The 25,957-nt window shown below is 32.1% G+C and overlaps 1 protein-coding gene across 10 annotated transcripts in view; it reads left to right on the top strand.

The window, feature by feature from the left end:
- Window positions 1–25,957, top strand: part of TENT2 (terminal nucleotidyltransferase 2) — a 50,947-nt gene that overhangs the window by 11,133 nt on the left and 13,857 nt on the right. For 6 of the 10 annotated variants that reach the window (XM_074328795.1, XM_019728185.2, XM_019728188.2 and 3 more), the window contains 8 exons: window positions 157–394; window positions 11,861–11,975; window positions 12,079–12,170; window positions 13,601–13,679; window positions 15,447–15,516; window positions 18,559–18,635; window positions 19,015–19,143; window positions 23,592–23,635. In XM_074328795.1, the coding sequence (XP_074184896.1) occupies window positions 157–394; window positions 11,861–11,975; window positions 12,079–12,170; window positions 13,601–13,679; window positions 15,447–15,516; window positions 18,559–18,635; window positions 19,015–19,143; window positions 23,592–23,635 (844 nt within the window). The remainder of the gene's footprint in view (window positions 1–156; window positions 395–11,860; window positions 11,976–12,078; window positions 12,171–13,600; window positions 13,680–15,446; window positions 15,517–18,558; window positions 18,636–19,014; window positions 19,144–23,591; window positions 23,636–25,957) is intronic. The other 4 variants (XM_019728191.2, XM_074328797.1, XM_074328796.1 and 1 more) reach the window with 1 other exon arrangement.

The following is a 25,957-nucleotide window of genomic DNA, read 5'->3' as shown; positions in this document are numbered from 1 at the left end:
TGCTGAAAATGAGTATTTTAAGACTCATATAGAGTTCATGTGGCCTTACTGAAAGAGTCAGTATTGTCTTCTGTTATTTATATACTTTTTAATTATTTTCTGTTTGTTATTAGGAAATTATATCTTTAATCACTAAGGTTTATTGCTTGTTTTCAGGAGATTAAGCGATGAAAAAAACCTTCCTCTTGATGGTAAACGGCAACGTTTCCATTCACCCCACCAAGAGCCAACTATAGTTAACCACATAGTGCCTTTATCAGGTGAAAGAAGATACTCAATGCCACCATTGTTTCATACACACTATGTACCAGATATAGTCAGATGTGTTCCACCTTTTCGAGAAATACCAATTTTAGAACCTAGAGAAATCACACTGCCTGAGGCCAAAGATAAGGTAATAATAATGTGGAGTTTAGTTTTACCTTTTGGGATGTTAATATAAATAATGCATTGCAAGTATCAAAAATATCTAATGTCTTAGATTGAGTAGAACGTCTATTTCTGTCTAAAATTGAGTTTTTGATTTTTGTAAATGTTCTTTAATAGTGCATCTTTTATTATCAGGAAATCAGTTATTTTCTGATTCACAAAAATCTGGAATTAGAGCCCAAAATATTTAATTTTTAAGTTTACAGAACTATGTTGTTACTTATTACAGAAAAACAAGTTTTCATATGGATATTGTGATAAAGTGTTAAAAAGCATTTTTTATGGAATATTTGTGTTTATCATGAGGTTTTTGAATGTCAAAAGTAGAGAATCTAGCAGTCACTGAGGAAGTAATACATTCCAAATATGATCAAGAAAGGTTTTTTAAAAAACATTATTTATAAAACACATTTGAACTGAAATGAAGCTATTTAATAGTTCTTGGAAAAGAACTATCAGCATTGGGGAACAATGAGTTATTTAACACCAGTATCAGAAACACATCTCTTCCCTCTCCCCGATATTTAGTGAAACCAAAAAAAGAAAAAAAATCTAAGGTAATTTAGAAGAGTTTATAATATAAATATATGCATTCTCTGGGATTATCTATGGCTTATATTTGCTGTTTTTGCATTTTCAAAGCTGCTTCACTCTTGAAAAATATGACATTTGTAGGCTAAGAGGAAAGAGCCTAAAGAGAGAGTAGTGACTTTTGATTAATCTTGGGTGCCTAGCAACCGGCATAGTTCCGGAACATAGTAAGTGTACAGAAAATGTTGGGTCAATAAAGGAACATTTGCTTCATTCCTTAGTTGCACTACTTTTTATTCCTCTATCATGCTTTTTTTCTTTGAGACAAAATTGTATCATGAAATTCACTCTTTTAAGATTCATTGATTTTTAGTATATTCAAAAGGTTGTGAAACCATCACCACTATCTAATTCTAGTACATTTTCATCACCCCCAAAAGAAATGTACCCAATAGCAGTCCTTCCCTGTTAGCCTCTGGCAACTACCAATCGATTTTTTCTCTCTGTGGATTTGTCTGTTCTGGACATTTCATATAAATGGAAACATACCATATATGTTCTTGCTTCTTTCACTTAGCATGTCTTCAAGGTTCATCCATGTCATAACATGTATCAGTTCTTTATCCCTTTTTATAGCTGAATATTCCGTTGAATAGATAGACCATATTTTGTTTATGTACTCCTCAGTTGATGGACTTTTGGGCTATTTCCACATTTAGCTATTCCACATCTTATCAATAATGTTGGTATGAAAATCTGTGTACAGGTTTTTGTGTGAACATGTTTTCATCTCTCGGATATATACCTAGGAGAGAAATTGCTGGGCTATGTGTATAACTTTTTGAGGAATTGTCGATGTATTTTTAAAGTGGCTTACCATTTTACATTCCTGCAAGCAGTGGATGAGCATTCCAATGTCTCCAGTTTCTTGTCAACACTGTTATTGTCTGTCTTTTTTATTATAGTCATCCTAGTGGGTGTAAAATGGTATCTCATTGGGATTTCGATTTGCATTTCCCTGATGAATAATGATGTTGAACATTTTTCATTTGCATGTTGCCATTTGTGTATCTCTGGAGAACCACCTATTCAGATCCTTTGTCCATTTTTTAATTGGATGGTTGTTATTTTTAATTGTTGAGTCGTAAGAGTTCTTTATGTATTCTGAACAGTAGATCCATATAAGATATATGGTTTGCAGATATGTTCTCCTATTCTGTGGTTTATCTTTTTACTTTCTTGATGGTGTCCTTTCAAGTCAAGAGCTTTTAGATGAAGGCCAATTTATCTATTCTTCTTTGCTTGCTTGAGCTTTTGGGATTTATCTGAGAAACCATTGCCTAATCCAAGGTCACAAAGGTTAATGCATGTGGGTTATTCTAAGAATTTTATAGTTTAGCTCTTAGATTTAAGTCTTTAATCCATTTTGAGTTAATTTTTATATCTGATATGAAATAAGGATCCAACTTCATTCTTTTGCTGTTTGTCTACTTGTCCCAGCTCTATTTATTGAAAAGACTGTCATTCTTACTGTGAAGTAGGCAAAATTAATGGGAAGGAGGAAAAAGCAACGTAAAATAGGAAAAGACTAACTTGGGATGTTTTGGTACCATTTCTCCTCCCACCCCATCCCTTTCTCTTTTCTTTGCTTTCTCATTTTAAAGAAACTCTTGTAATGCTATAATGTGAAAGCCTGTGGTATAAATGAAATCAGACTAATTTTTTGAATGAATAAACTTTTTATTGTATGTGGAATTTTAATGTTTGTAGATAGGCCCATTTTTTATAGAATTTGTTATACATAAATATTGAAGCTCTATATATTTTTACATGCATTTATATGTTTGTAGTAGTGAACTATTAGAACCAATTAAGTAACTACTAGTTCTATATGTTGAGGCTCAGGAAATGTAATAACATATTCACATTAGCCAGTTAATATCATCAAGTAAAGTATGGTTCCATATCAATAACTTTTTCTTTGCTTAGTAGCATAGAAAAAGGTTCTCCTGAATCTTATGTTTTTGGAATAAGCATTTATCTCAAGGGATAAAGATATAGTTTGTTGTTAAACCCATTTCTTTAAGTGCTACTCTCTACCTGCCTATTTGTGGGAGAAAGAAGGCGAGCAATTACTCCTGTGTTCATTCTTTAAGTGAACACTTTTTAAGAAAACTAACATTTACTGATGTCTCTTTTTTCCTAGGCATTCTACATATGCTATGTCATTTAGTCTTTTTCAACAACCCCATGACATGGATATTATCCTAATTTTACTGAGGCTCAGAAAGCTAAATAACTTGCTCAAGGTCACAGCTAGTAAGTGACACAACCAAGATTTGACACTTGTCTCTACTAATACAAAACAGGAGGAACTTATGATGCTTAAAATGAAGGCTAGGGAGTTAACATTCTTAGAACTGACTCTAATACCAGGTAATCTGTCACAGTAATAGCTAGTGTTTATTGAATGTCTTTCTTTGCCAGTGGTATGTTCAGCGGTTTGTGTGGTTTACCTCTGTTTACCTGTGCTACAGCATAAAGTGAATGGGAGTTCAGTGTGTAATGAAAGTGGAGCAGTGGTTTGGGGCATTCCTTGAATTCACAGTAGAATGCCATTGAATGTTTTTGAGTAGAGGAATAGTACAATCAGATTTGCATTTTTAGGAAGACAGTTCTTGCAGTATAGTGGAGTTTGGTTTGGTATAAGGAGGGACTAGAAGATGGATGATTACCTTGAAGGCTGTTAAATTCATTCAGATGAGAGATACTGAAACTTTCTACTACTGTGGCACATAGTAGTAGAAAAGATGTGAGAGACCATGCATAAAAGGAAAATTGTGGAATGACTGATTATGGGGGTAGGGGGGAGAGACATCAGTGACTCCAATTGATATGATTCTGGACTACTGACAGACAAGGAACCTAGATTGTGGGTATGTGAGCTAATTGAAGAACTAGTCAGGAGCTATTTGGAACTCTGGTAAAATCTATAACATTTGTGCTCTAGAGAAACTTCATGTTCTGCAAATTGTACACTAAGAATATAGGGCTACATAAAAATAGGGCTGGAGCAGGAAACTAGCAACAATAGTAACTGATACCTTGGGAAATACATTGGACAGACCAGGTAGGCAGCTTAGCATGGCTGGATGCTGCTGCAGGGTGTATTAAAAATGTGCAAAGTAGAATTGAGATGCTGGCTTGTGTGTGGTGGGCACTGAGGCAAGGCAGTGAAAAGGGGATTCTGAGTCAGGTGCTCAGGTGAGGCTGGGGGTGTGCGTTGTTGGGTGGGACCCTGATTACAGGTGCTCCTGTTAGTGGTCTTAGATCTGTAAGGATCTAAGGCAGCAGTCAGCCTGAGGGCTTTTTTTCCTCCCTCCTGAAGGTTTTAATTCTACAAATTTAGCTCCATGTACAGATCAACCCAACTAACACATTAAGTTGATACCATTTTCCTATTTACCAATTGTGTATAAGCTAATTGGTATTGCATAAAAATGTATTGTAGCTGAACTGGCAGTACCTATTTCAGAAGCAAAGCCAGGGCCAGAGAGATGAATCCTGAAGTCATTTGCAATAAAAGTGACAATTGAAACTCTTGGTGTAGAGTCTATGTTTATTTAGTATTCAACAAATATTTCTGAGTGCTAGGTATGTACTACAGTGTTGTGCTAAATATGCATGGTCTCTTTACCGTGTGCATACAGTATAGTGACAGGGGAGCCGTTAAAAAATCATGAAATTCACAGGTTTTTAAAACTACATGTGTAAGTGCTGTGAAGGACCATTACAGCGTGCAGAGAGGATGCATTTGAGGTGTCAGGTGTGGTCTAGAGGAGGTAATGTTTCAACTGAGATTTGAAGTATAGAAGTTAACTAGTGAAAGAGTGGGGAGGGTGGAGAGAATGCTTTTGAGAGAAGAACAGCATGTTTGAAGGTCCTTGTGTAGAAAGGCGCATGGGGGATGCAAAGAACTGAAAGTACGCCAAGGTGGCTGCAGTTTGGTTGATTAGGACGAGAATGGCTGAGGTGTGATAGGTAAGTGGGAAGAAGGGCAGACGGTGCAGAGACTTGGGTGTCAGTTCGCTCTTCAGCCAAAGAATGGCAGTAAACAGTTGAGGGCTTTTTTTAAAAAACAGGAAAGAGAAATGAGTTCAAACTATTCTGACTTCACTGTATGAAGTTGAACAAATGTGGATTAAGGAAGTTACTGTATTACAGGTGAAAAGTAATGGTGCCTCGGATTAGGAAGTGCTGGTAGTTATGATGAAGAGAAATTAATGGATTTAAGCTATGTTTGGAAGGTAGAATTGATAGGATTTGATGCTGGATTAAATTAATCTAAGTTTATGCACTGCTGACGTTTTGGACCAACTTTTTTTGCTGTGGAGGGGCTATCCTGAACATCCTAGAATGTCTAGCCACATTCCTGGCTTCAGCCCCCAGATGCAACTAACCCCTAGTTATGATAATCAAAAATGTCTAGAGACATTGCCAAATGTCCCCTGGGGGACAGAATTGCCCCTGTTTGAGAACCACCGGATTATTTAGAGAAGAAGACATTGAGGATTACTCCCCCTAGTTTCTGGTTTCTACAGCTGGATGCATGGTGGCATCATTCACTGAGACAATGAAATGAAAGAGGAGCAAGATTTCTGTGGTGTGTGTGTGTGTGAAATAGGGATTGCAGGAAGAGCAGGGGCCTCATAAGTTCTGTGGGCATGTTGCCTTAATGTGCATTTGAAACATCAAATTAGATATTTAGAGATGGTAGTTTAATATATATAGATGTGCAATTTAGGGGCAAGGTATTGAACTGAAGTGTACATTTGGTAATAATCATTGGCATATAGGTGGTAATTGAAGCCAAGTGTATGAGTATAGATATGATTGTCCAGGGAGAGAAGAGAACTTGGATCCAAGACTGAAATAGGTTGAGGAAAGAATGGGAAAACACATGGAAACTGAGAGTATATACAAGTGTTAGAGAACATTGGCTGCGAAGGATCTAAAGGAGGGAAATTAGAACAAAGGAGGTTTTTTTTTAAGGTGGGAGAAACTTTAGCCACATGTAAATGTTCATGGGAAAGATTCAGTAGAGAGAGGAGATTGAACTCTGGAAAGAAAACAATCATGAATAAGATTATTTAGAAGGTTGAAAGGGCATATCCTACCTATAGGAGTGATTTGCTTTAGGTTAAGAGAAAAGCTTTTTGGGAACTGGAAGATAGGAGAATATAGGTACCAGGAAGTTTATAGATACGGTAAAAGAAGTTAATGGAATTTTCATAATTGAGTGTCTTTCCTGTTTACTATCTGCATTACTATGCAAGATCATCTGTCGAGAGTGGAGAGGATCAAGTGGGATGTCTAAGGTTGGAGGACAGTGGAGAAGGTTTGGAATAGCATTTACTGAGCATAGGAAATCAAGCTGACCAGAGAAACGGTGGATCAAGTTTGAAGCAGTATTTGCTGGTAGTGTAGATACCTCACTCAGGATTGGTAATAATGAATTTACTATTTGTAATAATAAATAAGTCAGCTGATTCAGTCATATCCAGGGAAAGATTTTGTTAGAAATTTTAATTACTCTGAAAATTCATACTCTGTTTTGAAACCTAAAGAATTAAATTTTTGAAAATAGGTACCCTCTGAGTTTAATTTTTTTCCTCCATTTAAAGATCTTTTGTCTGTTTTTCAAGTAGCTACATTAACAAACAGAACTCAAATAAAAAGTCTTGGTTTTCTGGATTTTAACTTTTATTTCACTCTAGCTTTTAGGTGAATATCTGGTTGCTTAGACAAAAAAGAGGCTGTAGAGGAATCAGAATTAACTGAGCTCCTGAATTCCATCTATTATAACTGTTCTTTGGAAATTCTGGTTAGTTTGGAGGTACTATGTGAATTAAACTAATTGATTTTGAATTTTGAGTTGAGATGAAGTTAGGTGAGGTTTTCTTGGTACTTATCGTGAAGTTAAAAAGATGATTGTGAATGAATTCTTCCAGATTTCTTGTGTAATGTTTAATTTTGGACAGGAACAAATTTTATGGAGCCTTTTGGCACCCTTGGAGGAATAGTTTGGGGACAGTTACCTTACAGATATCTCAGAAGCCCTAGCTTTAAAAAAAATTTTTTTTAAATTTCAATATTCCACTGTTTTTAGAAACAAAGAACAAATTGAAAAAGGGGATAAAATATTTATAAAACATTAGCTCACTGAATTTCAAATACTTAAAATATGTGTGCACTCACATCTACCAATCTTTTTTCCTCAGCTTTATTAAGATATGAGTAATAAATAAAAATTATATGTATTTAAGATATACAGTGTGATATTTTGATATACGTGTACATTGTGTGATTACCATAATCGAGCTCATTAACATATGTGTCACTCACATAGTTACCATATTTTTTTTGTGGTGAGAACACTTGAGATCTACTGTCAGCAAATTTTAAATATACAACATGTTAACTATAGTCACTGTACTGTATATTACAGCTACAGAACTTACTCATCTTATAACTGAAAGTTTGTACCCTTTGACCAACATCTCCCCAACCACCACCATCCTACTCTCTGCTACTGTGAATTTGACTTTTTTTAGATTGTACATATAAGTGAGATCATGCTGTATTTGTCTTTCTGTGTCTAGCTTATTTCATTTAGCATAATGTCATTCAGGTTCATCCATGCTGCAAATAGCAGAGTTTCCTTCTTTTTTAAGGTCAAATAATATTTCATAATGTATATACAGACACCGCATTTTCGTTATCCATCAACAGACATTTGGGTTGTTTCTGTATCTTGGCTACTGTGAATAATGCAGGGAGTGCAGATACCTCTGAGATAGTGATTTTATTTCCTTTTCTATAAAGGGCCAAATAGGAACTGTTTTAGACATAAGGGCTGCATGGGTCCTCCATCACATATTCTTTTTTCTTTTCTTTAAACAATGCTTAAAAAAACGTAAAAATCGTTTTAGCTTGCTGTCTCTACAAAACAAGCCAGAAGCAGTTTTTGGCCTACAGGCCATAGTTTTCCAACCCTGATCTGGGAGAATAAAATTCAATCCTTCAACTGTCATTTAAAATTTTATATGAATCTCTTTTACTGGAAACCTTTTTCAAATCTTTTATAAATGTGGATGCCTTTTTTTTAAAGCTTTTTATTATGGAAAACATTGAGTACAGGTAAAAATAGAATATAATATCATAGATCCTCATATCCCCAAGCTTTAACAATTACCAACATACCTCCAATATTATTTCATCTATACCTCCCTTCCTCATTAGTTTGCAGCAAATTTAAATGTATCATTTCATTTATAATTATTTCAGTATTCTGTGTCGTTATCTTTATCTCTCCTTTTACCGATGCCATACTATCTTGATTACTGTAGTTATAAATCCTCCAACTTTTTTTCTTTTTTTTCTTGGCTATTCTTCGTCTTTTCCCTTTCCAAATGAAAATTTAAATTATTCTCTCAGTTTATAGAAACAAGTCTGCTGGGCTTTTAATTTAAACAAACTTTTAAAAAATATTTTGATTGCTTTGACTCTATAGATCAATTTCAGGAGAGTTGATATCTTAACAATAGTCATCTGATCCCTAAACATGGTGTATATCTTCATTTATTTAGGTCTTTAATTTCTCTCATCAGTATTTAGTAATTTTTACTGTACAGGTCCTATATATCTTTTGGTAAATGTATAAAAATTTCACAGTTTTTACTGCTGTTGGTAATTTTTTAAATGTAAATTTCCTTTTTTTTTTTGCTAGTACTAGTATATATGCTTTATAGTTAATTACCTTTTTAGAAAATTAGAATATGAGAGAAAAAGCCTTGATTTGATGTTAAAATTTTCACTTGTTTTATGGACATGTCTTTCTGGTATACTTTATTATCTGTAGGAATGTTACCCTCTTTATTCTCGTTTTTCTTATAAAAAACTTTGTATAAGAATGACTAGAATCCTTTTTAGGCATTTTTTACAAATAATTTTTTCTGCTCTTCTCCCATTCTCACTCTTTCTGAGATTCCAGTTCTTTTCTATTATTTGTGTTTAAGTGAGATGACTTTTTCCATACTACTTTTAGATGAGGAGGGTTGGGCAGGCTGGTTTTCCTAGGTTTGTGTCTCTAGGAATCCTCTTCTGTTGTTATGCAGTAAATTAGAAATACTAGGGGTGCCAAAAAAAAAAAAGAAATGTGTACAAGTGGACACTTTGGTCAACGTTGCTCAAACAGTGGTTCGCCGTAATCAGAAGTATCTGGACGCTGATGGTAACCACTTTGAGCACCTCTTGTAATTGCAGAAGTCAAACGTGACTTGTATTCATCTTTTGTTATCGGTATATATTGAAGTATTACAATTTTAATACAGTTTTCCTTTCTTAAAAATGTGTATACATTTTTTTTGGCACTCTGTATATTTTCTGAGACCTTGTCTCTTCTCCTTTCCTTCTTTTTTCTAGGCCAGGGTTTTTTACCCTCTGCAATATCGGCATTTTGGGTCAGATAACCTTTGCTGTGGGTGATTGTCCTGTGCATTGTAAGATATTTAGTGGTATCTTGGCTTCTACCTACTAGATGCCAGTAGGTGCTACTCCTCCCCAATTATGATAACCAAAAATGTTTCCAGACATTCTCAAATACCACCTGGGAGTCAGAATCATTCTTGTTTTAGACATGGTTCCTTTGCCCCTAATGACTTTGTACTACTTAGTTTAGATTTCTCCTCCCAACAGTGTCTGCTTTGTGTATTGCTTTGTCTTAGAAGGAAGCTTCAACTAGTAGTTTTGAAATTTCTGATCTTTCTGTGATCTTTTTGCATTTATCTGTGGGTTGTAGCCTGTAAAACGCCCTCTCAGTTTTGGTTGGTATTCCACACTGAATTGGATCCCTCAATTTGAAGATGGGGATGGGAAGTGGTACCTACAGGCAATTTGATTTCTCAACTTTAGGGATGTCCAAAAATCCCTTTCCTCTTTTTCCTCTTAATGTTTCTGATACCACGTGAATCTTGCTGCTATTGATCTTTGGTCCCAACTGCTCATATTTTGGGGTTCATGAATGATACATAGTCAGTTAATCGTGTTGTGTTTGTTGGTCATGTTTTATTTTATTTTGGTTTTATCTGTTTGCTTTATTCTTCTAGTTGCTCTGTGTTTTTTTGGGGTGGTGGTGGTGGTGGTGGTGGTGGTGGTGGTATTTATGGATATTTAAAAATTATGTCTTTTATTGCCAAGTTGACCTGACTGCCTCTACCTTCTTAAAATGAGTATTCTAAATGTGATAAAAGAAAATATTTTGAATAATGGGTGAGGCTTGTGCCTTGTCATGGACTCTGGGGAAGGCATAGAGAGGGAGAGGTTGAAAATGCAATAGATGGAGGTATTTGTGTCCTGTAGGTGACCAGGAGGCTTGGATACAAAAGTATTGGTAGAAGGATTAGCTTTGAACAGGGGAAGAGGACACTTTGTCTAACAGGAGAGGTATAGAGATGAGGTTTCATTCAGATACGCTAGTTTACAAGTTTGGCTGAGGAATGTCACATCTGGTATCCTCAATTTCCTTAGTAAACTATAGTATGTAGTTATCTGCTAAAGAAAGCAAAATAAGTATGTCTTAAGGGGACTTGAGGAAAAGAGTAAAGATTTTGAAATGATGAAAAATAAGAGCAATCTCTAACAAGAAACATGGAAGTCATTGCTGAGTGGGGCCAAGCCAACCTTAGGCTAGTCCTTAAACTGTAAATTTGAAAGACACCAATTTTGTGATTTTAATTTTTTTTCCAGTTTCATATCTTAACAACTCAGATGTAAGAGCAGAGAAAGTGGTTGTTTATACTGACCTAAGATTAGGATTTTACAGGACAGGTGTTTGAGTATGACAAGGGGATAATGTTGTTAAGGCACGATAAAAGAGAGTAGCTCAAGGATGCACTGCGGACATCGATTGGATAAGGAAGGAAATCATGCTATTCAGATGCTGATGGGTTAGGGAGAAAAGGGAGGATTCAAGGGAATCCAGGTCTGTGTGGTTCTAGAGCAGGTGCGAGGGGAGTAAGAAAGAATTAGATAAGAGATTGAAGCCAAGACAGTATATTGGAATTCAACATTTCAGAGCTAGAGAAGTTCTATTTTATTGCAAAGACCATGTTATAGCTATGAGAGTGTAATACTGAAAAATATATTGGAGTAAAAGATGTTCGAAAATGGTGGGAGTATATTGTGATATGTAGCTCATTATAGATAAGGAATCACCTATGGTGATGGCAAGAGTTGAGTTGAAGAGGATAGGGTGAACCAGATAGGTAGATAAACAGGGAAGAAATCAGGGTTCAGGGCATTATTGTAGGAATGAGGAAAAGGGTGGATGCATGAGCTTAAAGGATCAGGGACTTCTCTTGTAAAGCCTGTTATATTTGGTGTTTGTGGTATGAATACCAGGGGTTGAACAAACTTCTTTAAAGAGACAGTAAATATTTTAGACTTTACCACTTCCGTATTGTTTCTTCACATACATTTATTTGCTTATTTGTTTTTATAGCCCTTTAAAAATACAAAACCATTCTTAGCTCATGTACCATCCCCAAACAGGCAGCAACCCAAGGTTGTCATTTGCTGACCCATGGATTATACTCATTATGAATTATCTGTGACTGTACTTTTCTATGACTTTTCAGTGATACTTTGCTTTGTAAAAGTAGCTGTTTCAGTTACTAAGTAACTGTTGTTACTTGAGTGACAGTAGTTTTGATTGGAAAATGTTAAGGAGATAATATGTATTTATTTTTTACTGCTGTTGGTAGTATTGTTTTACGCTGCTCATTGTGTTAATTTTTACATTTCTGAACAAAACTTTTGCTTTTTTTGTGGTGGATTCAAGTTGAGTCAGCAGATACTGGAGTTATTTGAAGCATGTCAGCAGCAAGTAAGTGATTTAAAGAAGAAAGAACTCTGTCGAACACAGCTGCAGAGAGAAATTCAGCTGTTATTTCCACGTATGTTTCCCTGTTTTTCATGCCTGAAATTTAAATGTATAGGTGTATGCATTCCTGTTTTAAATTTTAAATAATACCTTATAATTCTCTTCTCTTTTTGTAGAAAGCAGACTTTTTTTGGTTGGGTCCTCTTTAAATGGATTTGGTACCCGGAGCAGTGATGGTGATTTATGCCTAGTTGTTAAAGAAGAACCAGTAAGTAATGAAACATTTATTCCAAGTATGTTTCTAGTATTCAGTCACTTAAGAAATTTCATATAAAAGTCATTGAGGAAAAGAACTTGTAATTACTTATTTGGATTTTTTGTTTACAGTAATTCAAGAAAGCTGGGAAGCACTTTTTTTTTTCTTTTAAGGCAAATGCATAATAAGCATAACAGAAATTTTAATATTGATTTATTTCTGAGTTGTTAAAGTGAGATGGCTTCACTGTGTTTTTAAAGAGCTCTGCCTCTATTTTGAACCATCATTGGGTTGGATATTTTACCAGGTTGAAGCAAAGAAGAGCGTGTGTCAGTATTATCTTCTTGACATATTTCCTTTCCATCTGAATTTTCAGTGATTCTATTTTTAATTTTTTTTCCCCTTGAAAATGCTATGGGGTTTGGAGTTTTTATTTTGAGAATACAAAAAGAGAGGTTTCACTGAAATTTAAAAGACTACTGTGATATTTTGACTTTGTTTTACTTTTTATTTAGCAATCAAATTTTGTTTTTTAGTATTATGTTTATTTGAATTTCCTGTTAACTGAACTCTTATATATTCTTAATGTTACAGTAATTGGTGTTCATTAAGCTGACCTAAAGCAGCCTCTTTAATATGCTGAGGTCTCTTCTGAATTACCAAAGATTAAATTAATTTCAGTATAATTTTAATATGCCTTATTATAGTCCACACCTTTAAAAATACAACAAAAATCTATTGAATAGTAATATATATTTTTAATCTTCCTGTTTTTCCACTAACAAAATTGGCTTCTAGTTACTGCAAATCAGAAGGAGATTTATTCCAGGGAAGAAACTCTGATATTTTTCTAGACTTTGAAATCATGTAAAGGAAAAGTAATGAAAAAACAAAACTAAAAAAAAAATAAACCCTCAGAAATAATAAACATAGTGGAGAATACTAGAGTTTTAAATTAAAACTTTCTCTCGTGCAATTAGACCATACTTAGGCCCATCCTTCTAATCTTCCATCCTTATTCCCATGTATAAATTATGTTGTCACAACTTAAACTGAGATACCATAGACTTGAACTTTATTCTTAAGTAGCTCACACTCTAGATGGGGAAATAAAACATGTTACAGAAAGTTGTAAGTTCTGTTTATTTTTCTTGGAGAACATTGCTTTTTGTACATTTATACTAAAGGAGAAAAATGACATATGTGGCTGTTTCAATATTTCTTTTAAAATTGTGCTTTACGTTTAAAATTGATTTAGAAATGTCGATGTGAAAGAGAGCATAAAGGTTGACTTTTCCTATAATGTAATTTAGTGTATGTTGAAAAAATAACTCCAAAGGGAAGTATACTTTGAATGTTTTCTCTTTGTTGAGATACATTAAGAAAATAAAGGACTAAGTTTAGAAAGATAATGAAAAAACACTTTATTTTTAACTTTTCAGTGTTTTTTTCAGGTAAATCAGAAGACTGAAGCACGGCATATACTCACCTTAGTCCATAAACACTTCTGTACTAGACTTTGTAAGTCTGATATGCCTCAAGTTCATATGTCATTTGACATAACTATTTATTTAAAATGTCTCTGTTTTCTGGTAAGAATTGTTTATTTTCTGGTCAGAATAGGTGTAATGTGGATCCCCCCCCCTTTTTTTAAATGAATTCCTTTAAGTTTTGATTAAAAAGAATAACCATTTATTCAATAATTCTTTATTGAGTTTACTTGCAAGATATCACATTGAATTCAGTGGAGAATTTAAAGATACATAAGCTTCAGTTCCTTTTCTCAAAAGATTATATGGACTGTTAGGGAAGCAAAGGTATGAATATAAATAGCAGTAATGGAAAGTATCTGTGGAAAGCCAAAAGATCGATACAGATAAAATCTTATTCAGGTGAAAAGAAAATTTCATCTGTTTTGTAATGACATGCAATATATGACATCGGATTTTTAAAATATGATCACTGAACATGAAATGCAACTGAATTACTCCAACAGAAAGCAAAATTGTTGACTTAGGCGATTTTATTGTAAAACTTTATTCTTCGAATAAGCTAACTAAGCAGATTTTAATCCACATGTTAAGCCATCTCAAATAATCCACATGTTAAGCCATCTCAAATAATTTATGTGGACCGTTAAAGTCACACTAACTGTGTGATACTGGAAAGACATTTTTGCCTTTAAGTAACAGATATTTGTTACGTGTCAGACTAAGCTGGAAAATCCAAAGTGAAGTACAAAATTACTACCCTTGAACAATTTATATTTAATTGTAGGAGAGAACTAAATCAAACGATTTATTTCAGTGTATTTAAGTTTTCACATCTGTAAAATAAAGGAGTAATTCATACCTTAAGTGGATTTTTAATAGCTATTATTAGATTTATAAAATATTAAAAATGGAAGGGACCTTAGAGATTATCTAATTCAAATGAAAGGGTTTTGTTTGTTTGTTTTTAATAGTTAAGGAGACTGGTGATCCATGATTTCAGTAACTTGCTGGAGTATAGTTTGTTGGTGTCAGAACTTGTACTTGGAACTTGAAACTTTCAGCTCCTAATCTTATTTTTCACTAAACCTCACTGAATTCTTGCACATAAGTTCTGTTTGACGCTTGGTATATCTTATGATTTTGGTGATAAAGCATTATATCAGAAAATTTTTGGTTTCTAAATCTGGTATTATGTTTTTCTTTAGTTAAAACATTAGCAATTGCTCACTTAAGAGTTTTCAGAGTTTCTTTTTTATACATTTCTGTATTTTCCTAATTTTCTACAATGAACATGTATTACTTTCAACTCAGAAAAGAAATTTTTCTTGAAGTTTGATGGAATAAAAAATATGTAGATGTGTTCTTCGTCTTAGAGATCATACTTATTTGGATGTATCACTGACTCATGTAACATATTGCAGGCATTTTCACATTTAAGACTTTGTAAATATTTCTATGGCTGCCATAATATTTTGCTATGTGCTGTACCAGAATTTAGCTATCCCCCTGCTGCTAGCCAGATGTATTTCATGTTTATAAGGCTCTGATCAACTTATTTATAAATGTTAGATATTAGACCACATTTCTGAAAGTAACTTTAATATAAAGCCCTCTAAATGGTATTTAGAAGTTCCAGTCTTAGAAGTATTTGATAATGTCCTTTCTTGGCTTTCTTTCTGAAATACTATGTTTTCTTAAATTATGTTAGCTAAGGAAAATATTTTTTTAAAATGCATTGGTACGCTATGAATTTGAGAAACATTTACAGATATTCACGTTATCTTTTATTCTTCAGCTGGCTACATTGAGAGACCTCAGCTGATTCGAGCGAAAGTGCCAATTGTGAAGTTCAGGGATAAAGTCAGGTAATTATTGAATTCCCTTTTTTCAGTTTCTTTAGATAATTTTCAGATACTCTTTTGATGTAGATAATTAAGAAATGTATGCTATGATATAATAGCTTATTTTCATAAATTTGTAAAAATCACTTGATTTGATCTTTGAAATACGTGTAATTTTTTTCAGTTATCTGAGCAATTCTTCATGTTTAACTGTACTTAGTTATTCTGCTTGACATTTTGAGTATTTGAAACTATCCAATTTAAATAATATGTACATATTTGTATTACAGAGTTTTAAATGGTCTCTTGCCTTTTGGAAATACAATAAATGCATTATTAAGAAAATAGCTTAATTGATGAAATTTCATGTATCAAAGGGATTGTTATAAATCTATCTTTTCTACCAGCCTGGGTTCTGAATTTCTTAGGCATTTGAATTAGAATCTTTTATATAGTATCTGAATATAAAATACAAATATTTAGGTGTTGAGAATTTCCTTGGTTAAATAAATTTAAATAAATAAATAAAAAGATTTGTTGTTTTCTAAAAAATAGGATCGTGATAAATCAGGTTTTTCTAGCCCAGTTTTATAAAAGTAAGACTGAAACATAAATATAAGTATATGCTCAGCTGATCATCATTATTCATGGATTCCATATTTGCGAATTCGCCTACTTGATTAAATTTATTTTGTAATTCCCCCAAATTAATACTTGTAGTACTTTGATGGTGGTTCATAGATATCAGCTCTCATACTATAAATAATTGTCCTTTTTACAGTCTAGTTAGTGTCATGATTTTTACATTTTTGTGATTTTTGTGGGTGATTTTGCTGTTTAAAATGGTCCCCAAACGTAGCGCTGAGGTACTGTCTAGTGTTTCTATGTACAAAGCTGTGATGTGCCTTAATGAGGAAAATACATGTGTTAGATATGCTTTGTTCAGGCATGAGTTACAGTGCTCTTGGCTATTAGTTCACTGTTAATGAATCAACACTATATTAAATGAGATGTCTTTAAACAGAAATGCACATAAAACAAAGTTACATATGGAGGTTGATGAAAATGTTGTGACTAGATGCTTATAGAAACCTAATTCTTGTTGTCTTTGGAAGTAATGGTTTAATATTCACTAAGTGTTTGCAGTGACTTATACAACTACTGTGAATAATCAGAATTCACTGAATATATGTATTTTAAACAAAACTTTAGATATTCGTGGGTCAAACCTTCCCCTCCATTTATCCAGACATCTATCCAACCTATAAATATTTACTGAATTTTCACCAAATAAATAAAGGTAGAGTTTTCTGAAGCGTAAAAATATAGGGAGATAAAACATAAATTAAGCATAAATAAAACTGTTAGCTAATTATAGTTATTTTTTAAATGTGTTTGTAGTTATAATTATACCAGCGGTGCCAAAAAATGTATATACATGACTTGTATTCACCTTTTGTTATCGGTATACATTATTACAATTTTAATACAGTTTTTTCCTTTCTTAAAATGTGTGTACATTTTTTTTGGCACCCTCTATATAAACAGTTTTATTCTTTTCTATTTAAGATATTATACAAGCTTTTGTATTAAATATTCTTTATAAATTCCATTTTATAATTCTTCTCTATATAAAACATTAAAAAAAAAAACTACCCTTTTAACACCCTAAGGTAACTGATGTTAACGTTTTGGTGTAAACCTTTTAGTGCCTTTTCTATGCACAGGAATGCATAAGACTTTTTAAAATTAAAATTGAAATCATACTTTTTCACTTAACTATATATCATGAACACTTGCTTATATCATTTCATATTTTCTGGCTTCATTTTAATGGCTTTATAGTATTTCATTGAGCGAATATATAATCAACTTACCCTCTCCCATGTTAGAATAAGCATTTTATGCATAAAATTCTTTCTGTGTGTAGGATTACTTTAGTTATTTCCAGAAGTAGAATTTGAAGCAAGTACTATGGATATTTTTAAAGCTCTGAATTCATATTTTTGGAAAAGGTTTTAATTGCAGACTAGTTTTCATGTTTCTTTCCTTTGTATTGAGTTATATAGAGGAGGTGAAATTTGGTTTCAGTGTTAGACTTACACAAACACAATTGAAGAATGTAACTCCATTCTTAACCATATGTTTTCCAAAGCCAAATATATATGGTATCTGAAGTGTTAATACCACTGTCCATTTTTATCAGTGTGCATGGATAGTTGAAGGATTACAGGATTTCTTTCCCAAAACAAGTAAACCTGAAACGGTAAATTTCAAATATTATGATTAAAAGCCGTAGAAAGGAAATTGTTAAGTTTTTATTTTAGGCAGTATTTTCATAGAAAAATTCATTGTTCAGGAAAAGTGGAACCTGAGAGCATATGGGTCCATTACTTATACATTAAGTAATCTTTGCTTTTATTTTGAGTTTAACCATTCTTTGTAGATCTCATCATTATTGCCCTATTTTTTAAATTATGAATTGCATGATATCTTTTACTTTCAGAGAAGTATCTCTTCTGTATGTGTTTGACTGTTACAGTTTTCCCAGACATCAGTTTCTAAATTTGGCATGATATTATAATTTACCAGTCTTTTTAGAGGGAATATAATGTATAGACAGAGCTTTTATTTTTTGCACCTGTACTTTATTTGCCTTTTTATTCCTGTTGTTTTAAAGCAAATGATGCTGTAATTCCAAATTAGTTGAAAATATATAACTTAGTGGGATAACTTGCCCAGAGATGTTTTTTGTCACATAATTTTGTTTATCTGGGAAGGATTACAAAATTTTTAAATTTCTTTTATTAAGGATAGTAGGAGCCTTACCTGTATATTATGGATCTTTTGACAGTAATCCTATTTTATATTTTTAATATACACTAAATCATTAAAGTGATATACTGAATATGTATTCATTCTTCTTTAATGCTTAATTTTAAGGTTTTTGGCCTTTGGGCCCATGCTATTTTTATATCATTGGATGGATGGATATTATTTTATTTGCTAGGGATTTAGTTTAATTTGTACTTGAACTAAAGCTTTTTTTTTTTCTTTTTTTAATAGTTGTGTGGAATTCGACTTGAATGTAAATAATATTGTTGGAATAAGAAACACATTCCTTCTCAGAACTTATGCATACCGTAAGTTTGTTATTTCCAAATAACTATCAACTTTTTTGTTTATCCCTCATTCTTTTAAAAAAAAAATGTTTGTAGTAAATACTGACATCTCTTTAATTGTGTTTATGTATAATGTCTTATTTTACTATATGCATAATATGTTGCTACACTAACGTCATATACTACCAGAGTTATAGGTAAATAAAGTAAATTTTAATAATTAGTAATTTTTAAAATGGTAATTAAGGTATACTTTAGAAGTAAAACACATTTATGGTACACAGTGTTTAATACATGGGAGGTTGTACTCTTTTTATTGGCATGGAATTGGGAAATGATGTAAACTTTCAAAGAAACTGTAATATCTTCTTACTGTTTTAAGTTTTAATTTTACTTTCAGTTGAAAATCGAGTTCGTCCGTTAGTACTGGTGATTAAGAAGTGGGCAAGTCACCATGAGATAAATGATGCCAGTCGTGGTACTTTAAGCAGCTATAGTCTTGTATTGATGGTTTTGCACTATTTACAAAGTAAGTATTACAGGTTTTCCTCAATTTTTAAAATAGAAATGCAGTTAAACTTCATTATAGTGTTTTCTTTATTGACCCTACCTTCAAATAGCATTTTTAAAAAGTTCTTTGAAAAGGCTCATAAAACCGTATTTTCTATTTTGTTGCTTTTAACAAATGTTTTAGAAATGTTTTGTCCTGGAAAATATTAAAAAGAAGTTTCAGTGTTTTTATTTTTTGACAGTTTTCTATATTCACTTTTATATTCAAGTAACTTTCACCATTGAATTGTGGACCCATTACCTTGAGGCAGATGAATGTTCAGAAGGCCTATAAAAATAAGCTCAAGCACCATTCATCATGTTTGTTATTTTCCACTTAAGACAGGAATTAAATGATTTTCTTGTTGGTCAAAGAAGCTTTTATTTCCTGTGAGCTGGCATGGAGATTGGGTAAAAGACTTGATGTTAATGTAATAGAAGACTGTCTACCAGTATGTGTAGGGTCTGAGAACACTGGGTTAATGATATTTCCACAGTTAAGAAAGCAATGTTGTAATATTTATGTTCATATCCTTTGACTCAGTGATTCCGTTTCTAGAAATTTATCGTAAGGTAATAATCAGGGATGCATATATGGGTTTATTTATAAGGCTGTTTTTCTTGGTGATTGTTGAAATAGTAAAAGATTAGAAATAATTAAGTTTTTCAACTTAATGGGGGATGATTAAATTAATTACAATAAAACGAATATGAAATTTACACAGCAACTAAAAATCATGGTTTTAGGATATTTAATGATGTAAGAAAATATTCATGATACACTAATATAAAACATGATACCAATTTTATTTTTAAAATAATAACTGTATTTGTGTTTATGTATATATTCATATGTATAACAAATATTGACAAGGTATGTGCCCAAAATTTATCAGGTTATTTATGGACAGTAGGATTTTTTCCTGTATACATTACTAAACTTGGAGATACTTTATAATATATATATATATTAAATAAGAGACTTTTTATTTGAATGATGGAATCAGACGATTTTTTTTTGAGTTACAGAGGCTTAAAATAGTTAAATGGGTCAAGGTTTTATGAATCAGTCATCAGAAAGGTTACTCTTGCTCTTTGTTAAAAAATTTCAAACTAATTATAATACATGAATTTTTGTTCCTGACCAGTCTTAAATATATGCTAATTTGATGATGATTTGCCCCTCTAAAAGGATTTGAAACATGATGTTGGCTGTTTTAGACACTACTTTATATATCACTAATCATTTTTTGTCCAGTTTCGCAGTTCAGTGTGAAACATATATCACTTGTGATGTTTTTTTAGTGATGTCTGTCCTCTTGTGGATTGCAGTTCTTTTATTAAAATTTGAGTAGATTAGAAATGTTTCCTGTAAAATATAAAGAATAATGTGACAAACACTCATGTACCATCACCTACTATCTATTTGGTGTTTAGTGTTAATTGTGATTTAAAAATTAGATATGAGTAAAGCATTTAACATGCATGAACATCCATATGTGCCCTATTTCTCCATTCTTATGTGTTACATTATAAATTTTAATTTGATTGCCCTCTTTAGGAAAATGTACTTTGATTACAGATAACCCCAAGGTGGTTTTGCAAGCAAGTTGAACATTCAAACATCAGTATTTTATTAGTGTAGTGAAATCATGTTAAAATTTGGTTTAAATTTTGTTAAACATATTTTATCATGACAAAATGGTCCCATTTACTGAGGTGGTTTGTAATTAATGGCACTCTCATCAACCATTTCTAGGTCTTTGTTAAAGGACATTGGCTACCCAGAGTTAATGTGCAGTTCTGTACTTTGACAAATTTAAGCTACTACTCCCTGGAAGAAATTAGAGAGATTGAAATAAGTAGTTGCTATTTCTTTTTTTTTGTTTTTGTTTTTTTTGTCATACAAGAGTCTACAAGGTGTATTGAGCAGTTTCAGCTCTGCCAAGTTATTCTAACTCTGGCCTTAATGTTCTTATCGGTAACAGGAAATAGTTGGATTAGATGACCTTTAAGTTTTGTTTAATTTCTTAAGTGCTTTAATATTTTTTTCTGCCATGAACACAAAAAGGAATCAGGTCCTCTGTATGTAAAAGGTTGAAAAGATTAAAGCATTTCCTAGAACGAATTTCAAGTCAATAATAGAATACATATGCTTCAAAAGGTGACTGATGAAAGCATGAGGGGAAAAACCTGTTGATTAGAGACTTTAATGGCAAAAAGCAAAAGTAAAAATTGGTTAGAAATAATATGAATTAATGTTCATGGAATGTTCATGTTACCAGGTACAAAAGTACCTGTTAGGCATTTTAAAATTGTTCTTGCATTTTCAAAATTAATATTTGCTTAGTGTTGTTGAAAATCTGCTATTTTTTAGTTGAATTTTTGATGGATCAGTACGGAATGTGTATAAATTTGTGGGGGTTGACAGTAAAGCTCTCATATAAACTGCAGGCAAAGTAAAATCTTACAGGTTAGCTATACTCAAGGTGTTAATCTATCAATCACATACTGCAATAATAAGCTTTTGTCTTAGTTTGCTTTCGAGAGAAATTTAAAAGATCAAAGTACAAAATTTTGAAGTCAAAATAAATGTTACAGCCAGATTCTTCCAGAATGTATGTTGCTTTGGAGTAAAACAAATAAATACATATTTGAAAAACTACTAAACTCTTTGAGGTTACTATCAGGATAGTGTTAGTAAATAATGCTATAGTACACTAATTGCTTTTGTCAGGACTAGTGTTGCTAAATCTTTAACGTTGTTAGGGATTTACGGAATGATATTCCTGCCCCCAAAAGCTTCCAAATTGCTTAGTTCTAAAGGATCTTTGTCTATTGAAAGACCCCCAAACCAGTGGTTAGTATTTGTTTTCCTCTCCTAGCATTCTAATTATAATTCTAGAATGAGATGAACTTTTTGTAAATTCTTTAAAACCTTTTCTTCATCCTCTTTTAAATTATGAGTTTAATTTATTAGGAGTAGGAAAGGAATTCAGGTTTTTAATTAGGTAAACTAACTTCTAATAAGATTTTCTAATTTAACTTCTGTATTATAACAAAAATTATTAGACAGCCATTAAAATGTTATACAGATATAGAGACTTTTAGAATTAAAGTAAATGGGGCTTGAGTTTATTTGTAGGGTATTCTAGAATTTTGAGCATTTGAATGCCTATGGAAAAACAAAAAATGTATTCTTATTTACCAAGAGTCATTCTGGTAAGTAATGGGTGAGTTTTTTTCCCGTAACGTTCTCAGTCATACATTGAACATTCCCGACTATCATGGAGTTTTATTTTATTCCTATGTTCAACTTGGGAATGAAGCATGATGCAGGAGGGAAATTTAAATACTCTGTGCTAGAAATTTATACATTTATAATCATAGTTGGAGATCATGAAAGTTGTTCATAATAATTGATTATATGTACATTAATGTACTCCAGAATTCATTTAAAAATATTTTGGCTAAATAGCCAGTTAAAAGTGAATTAAAAATTATTACAGAGTTCATTTAATTATATATAATGTATTTTTAATTCTTTAATACACAAATGCAGTTTATCATATCGTACTATATTGGTCTTTAATAGTAAAGAAATCTTGAAAATGTATTACTTGTATCTTAACATACTCAAGACATTATTTATTAGTTTTTTATTATATTGTGATTAGGCACTTTGCCTTTAACGTTATTCCATTTACATTATAATATAAAATTACTGTTAATGCATTTCGTGAGGTTGGATCTGGGTAAAGCTATGGAAGAGTAAAGAATGACAATTTAAAAATATGGTAACATGGAGATAATGATTCTTTGTATGAAATTTTATTTATTTTATAGCAGATTTGTGCAAATCTCCTGATTTAGATTTCTAAACTTTGCTGAGGCCTTTTTAAAAATTAATTAAGTTGAGGATTTTTTTCAGTTTTTTCTTCAATAGATCAGTTTCCAAAACTATCTCAATTTTGGTTGTTAGAAGAAATTTAATGATAAAGGGACAATTGTGATAGAACTGTTGCTGGACTGTATCATTGGCTTGTACTTAAAATTTTTTTTCTTTGCTAGCTATGTCCATTCAGTATTTGTAAAACAGTCCTTGTCTTGCTTATTTTGTGTGTGTGTCTGATGTTGTACCAAATGATGTGTGTCTATTTATTGATGGCCTGTTATTCTAAAACCATGTAAGGAACACTGATTTACATAGAAATATACATAGTTTATTAACAAACCTAAATTGTCATTTAGATATATTATGAATTAAAATTTTTAGGAATAAGAATTAATTTCACAAAATATATGGGAACTGTTGACTTTTAGCAGAAACCCTTATAGTCTCATACCTGGGGGTCTTAGCTGACAAATTATTGCTTTGTAAAATGAATTATGTGAATCACAGAAGCTTTAAACTTTTTCTTTTTATAGCCCTACCTGAACCCATCCTTCCATCCATCCAAAAAATTTACCCAGTAAGTGTTTCTTATAAATTATTATAAATACATATTATGACAAGTATATGTGGGACTATTATATGTAGTATTAATGTGAATATAAAAGTAGTAATCGTTACCTTTTAAGTATTGATAACATTTTCTATATAGGCTGAGGCATTGGCCACTAGAACATTAAAAATGTTTTATATACTTTCTCAGAAGTTACTGGCAAGATAATCTGGTTGTTTTTGTTAATGGTGGAAGTTTTTGCATGATGCTCATGATTATCAACAAAGTTGGTCAAAGTCCATTTGGACTCATTCCAGTTTTCTTTATGCTATTTTTAAATATAATTTTATAGCATTTCTTACGTAGTTAACTCAGAAGTTTTTCAGCCCAATGTATTTATACTTTGAAAGCAGGGGGAAAAATTAAGAAATTGAACAATTGGATAATCATTGTATCTTTCATTTGATCTTACTAAGTAATACACCAAAAGGTAACATTAATACTCTATTCTTGTATACATAATATTAAGAATCCTGATGAAGTTCATTGGAAACACTCAAGAAATGAAGTACCTACTAGATAAAGTTTAATATGTATTCAGTTTGAGTTTAGAGAGGTAATGTACATATTTACAATCAATATGAATATTTTTGTTTCTTCTCCAGTTTTTTGTGTTCTTTCCTGAATTGTTTCCTTGTTTTCTGTTTTCCTCCATAGTCACCCTTGTTCCTGGTTTTATTTGGAAATAATATTTAAGCTATTTGTTTAGAATGTTTGACCAACCTTCTGAAAACATAATTTTTATCTGTTACTTTCATAAATTTACTAAATGTTCATATTACAAAGGAAAACAGTATCTCACTTAAGTGATCAGTAGTCAAAGAACTTACTTATTCTGTGTGTATCGCATAAAATACAGTAAATATACTTGATAGGGAACCTAAATTAAATATAATTTACTCCTTGATAATGGAGAAGAACTGATGTTCTTGTTTTTGAGCATCAGTTATTGTAATACATACATGCAAGTTTCTGGATAATAATACAGCGTTTTGCTGTAGTGGGGACCTCCCAGTTTGTAGTGGGTCATCTACTAGAAGATACCATTTATAACAAGAACCTTTTGGTCAATCTGGATAGCTTATCTTCCTCATTTAAAAAACTAATTTCTGTTATTATGAAGAACTATTATAATGAGTTAGTATAGCTAGAGATCAATATTTATGTTTTAAACATCACAAAAAATGGAAGCATTAGAAAGTATAGAAAGAACAGTAACTGGAACTGTTTCGATCTTGTTCTTGAATGGTTTCCTTCCTCCATAAAGTATTGATTCATTAGCTCATATTGAAAGGTCAAATATAATGACTGGGTGTTCACTATTTCAGTTTATTGTCCCAACTTTATTTTTCTTTAAGACCTGGATTTCAGTATAGAAAGAACTGCATATATTTTTTAGCATACAAAGGACCTAATAGTTAAGCTTGACTCTTTAAACAATCTATTATTGTGTATTGAATAGATGCTTCTACAGAAATCTCACTTAAAACTCTGTACTAAATGAAACACTTTTTACCAATATAAAATATGGATGAAATCTCAGTTTAATGCACTAAGTTCAGAAACAGAGGCATTACTTTTTATAAGATATCCAGGCGCCTACTAGTATATTCTAATTTGAGAGCCTCATTTTTCCTTCTGTTTTATTTTCTAATTATCTAACTTTCCCCCAGGACAGAGTCATGACTTCTTTTGCCTTACACTTACCTCTTACCCTACACTCTCAAATCTGTTTTATCAATAATCTTATTTCTATACCTGTAACAGGCTTTAATTCTAGCCCAGCCCCAAGGCCTTAAAAAATACTAATAGCAAGACCTGCTATATTTAAGAATAAAGTCTTAATTTGCTTTCAGATTTGGTTACATTGTCATAAATACCTAAAGCATGTTATCTTTACTAGAAGACTGATGCCTAAGTGAATACGGACTTTCTACCCACTCTTAACAGGAGTTTTTGTTTTATCTGAAACCTGCAAGCTAATCAGCAGAGTGCTTTTTTCAGCATTCCATCTGATGGAACCAATAAATTGGCTGTTTCTTATTACTAATAACTACCATTTATTTAGTATCTGTTTTATGTCAGCACACTGTAAGTGTTATACATAATATCTTTAATTCTAAACAAATAAACTTGTAAGGTATTATCCTTGTTTCACCGATGAAGAAACTAAGTCTTACAAAGGTTACATGATTGATCCAAGCTATGTGGTCACAAATTAATGGATCCAGAAACTGGTATTTTTTCCTTTACACTTTGCTGAGGAAAGGCAAAATGATAGTAGTATTC

Source organism: Rhinolophus sinicus, linkage group LG03 (genome assembly GCF_036562045.2).
Source record: "Rhinolophus sinicus isolate RSC01 linkage group LG03, ASM3656204v1, whole genome shotgun sequence".
Lineage (NCBI taxonomy): Eukaryota > Metazoa > Chordata > Mammalia > Chiroptera > Rhinolophidae > Rhinolophus > Rhinolophus sinicus.
This window is presented reverse-complemented; position numbering and strand designations above follow the sequence as displayed.